This window comes from Nelumbo nucifera, chromosome 6 (assembly GCF_055504915.1).
Source record: "Nelumbo nucifera cultivar China Antique chromosome 6, China Antique-T2T, whole genome shotgun sequence".
Classification (NCBI taxonomy): Eukaryota; Viridiplantae; Streptophyta; class Magnoliopsida; order Proteales; family Nelumbonaceae; genus Nelumbo; species Nelumbo nucifera.
In genome coordinates, this window is record NC_142654.1 from 57,751,946 (window position 1) to 57,760,257 (window position 8,312).

General features: G+C 38.3%; 1 protein-coding gene across 5 annotated transcripts; it reads right to left on the reverse strand.

Moving 5' to 3' along the window:
* Nucleotides 1-308: 308 nt before the first annotated feature.
* LOC104601970 (B3 domain-containing protein Os11g0197600-like) lies at nt 309-8,076 on the reverse strand. Of its 5 annotated transcripts, none has more exons than XM_088889822.1 (5): nt 5,216-8,076; nt 4,049-5,108; nt 3,753-3,892; nt 1,204-1,451; nt 309-732 (listed from the first exon to the last, which is right to left on the reverse strand). In XM_088889822.1, exons 1-5 carry the CDS (start codon nt 5,297-5,299, stop codon nt 645-647), a joined length of 1,620 nt encoding a protein of 539 aa, XP_088745948.1. In that variant the 5' UTR covers nt 5,300-8,076; the 3' UTR covers nt 309-644. The 5 variants fall into 5 exon arrangements, 4 of the variants coding, with proteins under 4 accessions (XP_088745948.1, XP_010263794.1, XP_088745947.1 ...); XM_010265492.3 differs by having other exon boundaries at nt 317-742; nt 1,248-1,451; nt 3,732-3,892; nt 5,216-8,069; XM_088889821.1 differs by having other exon boundaries at nt 319-732; nt 3,732-3,892; nt 5,216-8,071.
* Between the last annotated feature and the right edge of the window lie 236 nt (nt 8,077-8,312).

Sequence of the window (8,312 nt, forward strand, 5' to 3'; positions counted from 1 at the left end):
TTAAAATATTAAATTATAAAATAATTATATACTCTTATGTATTTATATTGTTAAACTTTCACTTAACAAAACCTGTATATTGCATAGGTCACCGCTAGTTAAGTAGTTATAATATATAAAATGGTTTGACTATGATACCGGTTCCCTCAGGCAGATTTGAGTAGTTAGATGTACAGGCTAGATATTAATATAGTTTTCTCTTCTTTTGCCCAAAAAATAACGCTACTCCACCTGCACTTTCTATCGAAATTCCCTCTTTCATGGAGCTTGTCCTGCCCCTTTCTTCACCTTAACCCTACATTCCCTTATTTTTCTCCATTAAAAAACAATCCCGCATAAAAGAAAAAAAAAAATAGAAATAATGGCAATGCTGCAGCACAGGCAGAGTCCATCAAATGAAACCTTTTCACATATTTTCCAACCATGCTGATCAATAGAAAACGAAGTAGCTCCTCAATTTGAAGTCGGGGGTGCATGAAAACAATGCTTGTAACAAAGAATTCATGAAACAAATTATCAACAGTCGAGGGGTACATTGGCTGACCCATCAAATGAAAAATGCTTGAAGAGCACCGTCCTCAATTTCAAGATTTCAGGCCTTCCACTACATTACAAACTGTAGTTGGCTGACCCATTACTCTGCATCACCCAATGCTAGCCTCAGCTATCAACAGTCGGGAGTATATTGGATAAAAACCTACCCAAACCCATGTTCTCACGCTTGTTGTCACTCTGAAACCAACTCCAGAAGAAGAAACAATAAATCACTCAGTATCGGTTATGTGAACTCAACTCTCATAATCGAAAACATTCAATGTTCGACAATTTCTACATGAAATCCTTGAATGAAAACAAATTAAAAACCTACGAAAATGCATTTGAATCAATGGTAAGCAGGGGTCCTGCAGTCGTGAGTAATAATAACTAATCTGCATTCCTATTTCCTAAATGGTATTATATGGTAATGAGAGCTTGAAATCGATGGCACCATGATAAATTAGATCAGAATCAGGTAACATGACTTTTTTTAATCAGTAACACAACTCTTTGTTAGTTATAAAGACAAATTATCAAGGTGCCATGGAAAAGAAAACAAAATGAAACAAGGATAATAAAGAAATAGAGGAATGTATACGAATAACAAATGAATGCACGCAACACACTATAAATAATGTTTAGCACCCTTATTTCATTGTGCGGCACCTGATCAATGGTGTTATCTCTGGTACCACCCTGAATATATGTACCTGCATTTCGTTTGGTTTAATCAGCTCAAGAACACAGACATCATCTATTTCAAGATTGTTATGACGTACAAAGGTACCCCAGCCACCGCTAAGACCGCCTCGGTTAATGTACTTCACAGGCCATGGCTTCCCATTTGGATCCCACAAAATCATTTCCTGACTTTCTTGAGGAAGCCAGTCATTTACAAAATCGTTTGGAAGACCCTACATGCAACAGAGATTTTAGTTAGATTGTCAGTGTTGAGAGCATAACAAGAGATAAACAAGTAATTGAATGTAAACTAACAGTACAAAATTCTAAAACAAAGGAAAATAGGCCAACTGGATATATTAAGGGAAACCCCATGAGCTTCGAACTACAAGTTTCTTATTCACTGGTGTGGTGACAGAACAATCATATTCAAGTGGCAAAAAAAAATGTAGTGCTTTGCTCTCTTTCTCAATCCTGGATTTTTTTTCAACAGTTCATAAGCATGGAAAGAAGACAAAAAAAAAAAAAAAAAAGCCTGCAAATGACCTTAGATTCATAAGAGTCTGATCAGTTTCTTTTAAGGCCTCGGTGAAATTCATATTGCACAATGAGTAAGGGGCTGAAGGGAAACCTGCAGTTAAAGGAAGCATGCGTCCATATGTGGAAGGGGATAATGTTGATGAGGAAATCCCTTTACCGGTTGCTCTTCAGCTCCATCAGCATGTCATATAAAAGGTTGAGGTTGAAGGGCGCATCAAAAGCTCAGACAGACCTTCACAGGATTTCATTTTCTAACTTGGCAATAAGTATTATCAGTTGGTACATGGCTGTTTTCTGTTTAGCTATTATACAACAACTTGACATTTTATTGTTAAAAAGTTTTCAAATATTATTCAAAATTATTATCATCTATTTCTTTAAAAAGTTTTCAAAATGTTAGCTTCTTCCATAGTGGTTAATTTATTAAATCCTTTAAGGCTTGTGTCCTATCTCATCAGGCCAACAATCTCAACTATTCATTTAAGCTTTGAAATACCTTTATCTTCAAATCCCATATATGTTTTAGTAGCCATAGTAAAATACAATATATCAGCTTTTGGCATCTGCAGCAGAGTTGAAATACCTTTTGTTCTTTTCCTTTCAATGTGCTTACTTATTTTTACATTTTTTTTCATCCAAATAAGCCAGTGGTTCCTGAATTAGTTTTTTGATCATCTTAACAAACCTGAATTATTTAACATACATTTTTACCCATGTACCATAGATGTCATCTTCCCCTTAATTCACAACTGTCAAATGATGTTTTATTACTTAGACTAGTTATATGTTAATTCGATCCCATATATAGTTGGGATAAGGCTTCAATGATGAAGTGATGATGAGACAACTTATATATGTTTGGTAGAGTCTATGGGTCTTTGTTGTTGACTAATTATGAGGAATCAACCGCCCTTATGTCAATGGCATGGGACATTGACCTATGTTTTAGGAGATCTTTATGGAAACTATGTCACCTAACATTCTGGGACCTGCCTCCCACTAAATACTCTATCAACTAGAGATGTTTAGAATCTGATGAAAGTGCCCTGTAGTGGAGAGAGCTATGAGAATTGGGAAGAGAGAAAAGACTTGTTTTGTAAGGATCTTTGTAGCTATAGCTCTTTTAGATATACTAGTAGACGTGTAAGTGCATTTGCACGTGGCAGTATCTCTAAGACAAAACTATTTATAATTCATGGGCAGTTTCTGAACGGTTATAACTTATAAGTGGGTAGTTTCTGAACAGTTATGAGTGGGCAGTTTCTGAAGTGAGAGTATAGGACATATATGCCCTCTTTATGCCCGCTGTGTGCTTAGACAAGAGGGATAGAAAACATCCAATGAAAATTCCAGAAAAAGGGGGAATTCACTCTTTTATAGGTAGTATAAATTTTTGGGCTGGTCATGAAAATACTTCCTTCCAATGAAACTTGTGAGAGGAGCTGATGATGTTCTCCATAATGTGAATAAAAAAGACAGTGAGTTCTTGTTACTTACAGTTTGTAGTGAGATGATTACATATGCAACCTAGATCTTAATTGACAACTATCATGTTAAAAGGAAATTTTTGTCAGTATTGAAAAGGGATTGGAGTGATTTCTGATAGAGAGTCCATGGATTCATGGATTTGGTTTCTTTGAGACAGTTGGTGGTCAGTAATTTCCGACTGAGAATCCTCTCAGCAAAAGGATTCCTTTTTTTGGGTACAATAGAAAGAATTCAATTTACCAACTGCATTTCCACTTCCACATGTTCATCTAAAGCACAGTCTTGATACACATTACAGTTTTTGTAATACTTGAACCAATTATTATTTGATAATGGTCCCATCTATCCAGAGAAGTTTTTATAGTTTCTTTCATTTTAACACTAAGAAACAAGTTACTTCTGTGCAATAAGAGAGTAAAGGCAATAAGCAAGAGATAACTCATGACAACACATTGAAATGAATCCCTTGGAAGATAGGAACTAACAAGGTAAAACCCGGTACAGACATGGTAAGCTCGCATAACCATTACAACAGCAGGATTTTTTGTCTTAAATGCATCAGCTGCTTCCAATGCCCTTTTTCTTTCTTCAATTGAGACATCTCGTCTTTGCGAAACTAAATATCCCGATGCATTGGTAGTTATTGCTGCAGGTAAGGCATTGACAAATTAAAGATCACATGACTCAAGAATAGTCTTGGTTAAAAATTGAAAAGGATCATGAGACAATATATATCTTCTTTAAAAGCATCTTCTTTCAGACAAAATAGAAATAAGAAAAATGAAAAGGATCAAGATCTCACATTCTCTACTCCGAATAGCTTTCTTGGTATTTGAATAATTTAAATGAAGAAATTTTATTTGATCTCCTTTGCTCGAACCAGCATGTATCTTCTTTGAGGATGGCGATACAGTACGCTGATAGTATTTACGTACATTATGAGAACCATTTTGAGAAACTGAATGATGCAGGCCAACTGGACAAGGTGTGTGCTTGTTGCCTCCATGGGGGCCATCCAAGCTTTCAAGTAATGAGTTTTTCACAGCATCATCCTCCTTCCTGTGGGCCTTCTTCTTCAGTGCACTTTTAGCAGATTCATCATGGGGTTCAGCTGCCCTGTTATTGATTGTACAAACTGAATCAACTTCATGAGAGGACCCCCTAATCCCCTTTCGGGGAACTGCACAAACCTCATCTGAACAAGCATCCAAGACAGTGCGTTGATGGTACTTGCTTACTTTATGAGAATCATTTAGAGAAGATGAATAATGCAGGCCAGCGCGACAAGGTGTCTGCTTCTTGCTTCCATGGGGACTAGCCAAAGTCTCAACCAATGAGTGTTTCACTGCATCCTCCCCGTCCTTCTTCTTGTGGGCCTTCTTCTTCAAAGCACTTTTAACGGATTCATTCAGGGGTTCAGCTGCCCTCTTATTCATCGTACAAACTGAATCAACTTCATGAGAGGACCCTTTAATCCTTTTTCGGGAAACCGCACAAACCTCATCTGAAGAGGCAGCTGGTGGTAACTCTTCATTTTGCCTTCTCTTCTTTCCATTGTTCTTCACGACATCTTTATTATCTTGGTCCTGATTGCATTTGGCCCTAAAAGTTGCTTCTTTGATGCATCCACTTTGATCAAATATTTGAACAGTAAAATGCAAATTACCGTCATATCTGAAAACAAAGAAATCACCAAATTGGGAGGAGTGGTCGCTTAGAAAAACCTCCCAACCATGTTCAAAATACAAGCCCTCACGCCTCCTAACCAAGTCGACCCGCCAAACGTTCTTACCTGGACCAGTTAAGTAGGCAGTCCCAGAGGTTTGGCCTTTCAGGTGTTTCAAAAAACCTAATGGAATTTGCTGCAACAAAAAGATTAAGCACGGTCAATCGATAATTTAACTGAAATCCCATTAAAAAAAATGTGTCAAATAATAGCTAGAAGGGGGAGAAAAAAAAGAGAAATTACCAGCCGTTCGGAGTTAAGTTCTGGGAGGAAAACCTTGAAAAAATGAGGTCTTCGCTCTGGACAGCATCCCTTATTTCCCGCCATTAGTCCAAGTAAAACCGTAAAAGAAAGGGGAAGTGGAAAAAATTAAAAATAAAAATGAAAGCTTTGTCTTTTCTAATGGGGATCTCTAATCTCTTCAAACTCAGGACCCTAACTTGATCGAGACAATGCGTGACTGAAAGAATCTGTATCTGCTACTAACAACGGCTACTTGTATCACCTATCCTGAAGTCAATACTTGGGATAATGCGTGGTTGCGGTTGTGCGAGAGCAATGTTACTTCCCGTCAAGCTATGTCTTGAAAACTTCTGAGGAACCGGAACCCAACAGCAAGCTTCCAACCCAATCCCACCCACTGGTAGCCGCACCACCGGTTTTTATCTTCCCTATTCTCCCATTGGCAAACACAATGCCCGGCGTCGGTCGTTGTTTTCTCACCGGTGAAAAACCAGGTATGGGTTGTGAGGTATTCCGTTCTCCCCTACCACTCTGCAGCAGCAGCAGCAGAGCAGGTCAGTTAGTCCGGATAATGGAAACATATTCCACCTCCAACCTTCGGTCAACCCTACCCGCTCCCTCCGGTTTCATCCTCTCCCGTCAACCTTCTCTATCTGCAACCCTACTTTTCTACCATTATCACCTCTGTAGCTCTCGACTCTCGTCTCCACCGACGAGCATCGGCTCGAGCAGAAAAGTAAAAACAAACAACTCTCGAGAAGGAATCACAGAACAAAGTGCCAACTCATGGGAGGCTTCTCGAACAGGTGCAATGCCACACACGTGTCCGGAGGACAGTCCTTTATCCGAGCTGGCTATAAATTCCATTTTTGTTTAACACTTTAATACCTTTTTTGCTCGGGAGATGTTTGTGGGGATGTTCTGTGGGGCATTGTGGGGCGCCCCCTTGTGGGGCGCAGATGTGAATATGGTGAAATCGGACAGATACAGACTGATGCTTACGTGTGATGCTATACGGTCCGCCAAGTCATGGATTGGCTCGAATCGAACTTGTCAGATTGGGTCCGAATTGTACAGTGCAAATGAATGTACAGTGCAAATAAATGTACATATTTGTACTGTACATTGGTTTCTATACACATTTGTATTTGTACAAATGAATGTACATAATTGTATTTGAAATCATCCCAAACTGAGCCTTACAGTTTACAGTACCGTCTAAACTCCAAATGAATGTACTAAAAGCACGTCGTTGCAGAAATGGGTTAAAGCTAGTTTTTAGGTTGATTTAGAGGGGACCCTGGTTAATATTAGGCTCCGTTTGGTTCATGGGAATAGGGGTCTGAGAATTGGAATGAGCTATTCATTCCAATTCTAACTGTTTGGTTGGATTGGCATTCGCATTCTCCCATTTGAGGGAATGGTCATCCCCTCCCCTTTCTTCAGAATGAAATCACATTCATACTAATTTCAATTTCCATTCCCAATCCTGTCTGAATAAAACAGGCCATGGGAATAGACTATTCTAATTCCGATTCCATAGAATTTTGATTCTGATTCTGACTGCAAAACAAACGGACCCTATTTTTCATGGGAAAGGAGGTAACTTGAAGGCTACCAGCATGAAATAATGATATAACGGCCTGGATTTGTTCAGACTGTTGAGTTCCAAGTACTGGATTTGTTGGGACTGGTAGAGAATTTTTGTGGATAAACAACAGATAGTAAGTGAGAAGGCTTTCTGCAATCATTGAATGTACAAAGAGATTGAACCCACCATCCCACCAAATAGGGTCAGGTGTGCAACCAAGTACTCGATAAAACACCTACTGAAAAGGCACAATGCAACAACAAAACCCATTTTCAAACCAAAAGCAAGCCCTGACTCGATTGATATTAGCTAGGCTTTTTGTTAGGGAAACGCCCTTTATCCCACATTTTTGTTTTCAGCAACATACCCAAATTGACCAAACGCCCAACATTGTAAGTCCTTGCCCCAGGTATATCATCACATGTCTACTTGTCTAGCACCTACCAAGCAGGGCCATGCTTGGAAATGAATTTAAGTGTACATAATCCCATTTTTAACATAAAGAAATGCTAGGCATATACAAAGGAAATGGGCATTTCCCTTGGTATTTTGGAATCAATGGATTCTCTTAAACAATGATAACAACAGTTCACCCTTCACCTGCAGAAGCAGCTTTTTCTAGATCCATCATTTTAACTCCAATAGAATGTTTCTAGTGCTCCCAGTAGCAAAAATATTGTTCTTTTTTTTTTCTTTTGTTCCAGGAACACCATGGAACACTACCAAAGAGGTGCCCTAAATTGACCCATTTGTGTGTGTAGTGAAAATAAATGAATTTTTCATGACTTTTTCCATTTTCTGGGTTATTGCCCTGTTTCAAGAATTGCCATCTGTTACCCCAAGAAAATAGGGTTTTGTAATTTTGAAGATATTTTTAGTAAGAATAAAAATGGTTATATACTTAATTGGTTAAATATACTTGTGTATAAGGACAACTTAGATTAGTGATATGCATAAGATAAAACAAGCAAATATATCATGCATCTGCCACCATATGCCATACAAAATATGTGCCATCCACCACCCATGTAATAGCTCAGTCACTTTTTATATGGTGTCTGTTTTTTCCTTTGCTAATTCCTAAATGTTTCATGTTTACAATGTGCATAATAAGCATAAGGTGCCCATATAAAACATGTGCAATAACAACAACTGATTGAAAGACTAAAGCAATACCAGTAGGTGACAATGAGACCCAACTCAACCAAAAAACAGGAATGTGGCGAAGGACCAAAATACTACTTTTTAATGCAACTTTCCCAGAGCATTGATTTACCATGGAAGCCACTTCTTGTAGTCTACCTCAACAATTGAACACTTCAGGTTCCATCATTAGGTACTTTCTCAACCAACCGAAAAATATGGGCACGCATTTCAGTTTTATCCACAAGTTCTAAAATGCAGATATCTCCTTCTAGAATCTTGTTATCATGTACAAAATTAGGCCACCCTCCACAGAAAGAAAAATACTGTTCCCTATGGCGGATCAAATTCACCATCCAAAGT

What these genes read in the sequence shown, in the direction of transcription:
- LOC104601970 (XM_088889821.1), bottom strand. Translation starts at nt 5,299, where the DNA reads ATGGCGGGAAATAAGGGATGCTGTCCAGAGCGAAGACCTCATTTTTTC. An exon ending in AGCTATTCGGAGTAGAGAAT is followed by an intron (nt 3,893 to 4,048) that starts GTGAGATCTTGA and finishes CCTTACCTGCAG; the next exon opens with CAATAACTACCAATGCATCG. An exon ending in GAGATAACACCATTGATCAG is followed by an intron (nt 733 to 1,203) that starts GTGCCGCACAAT and finishes AGTTGGTTTCAG; the next exon opens with AGTGACAACAAGCGTGAGAA.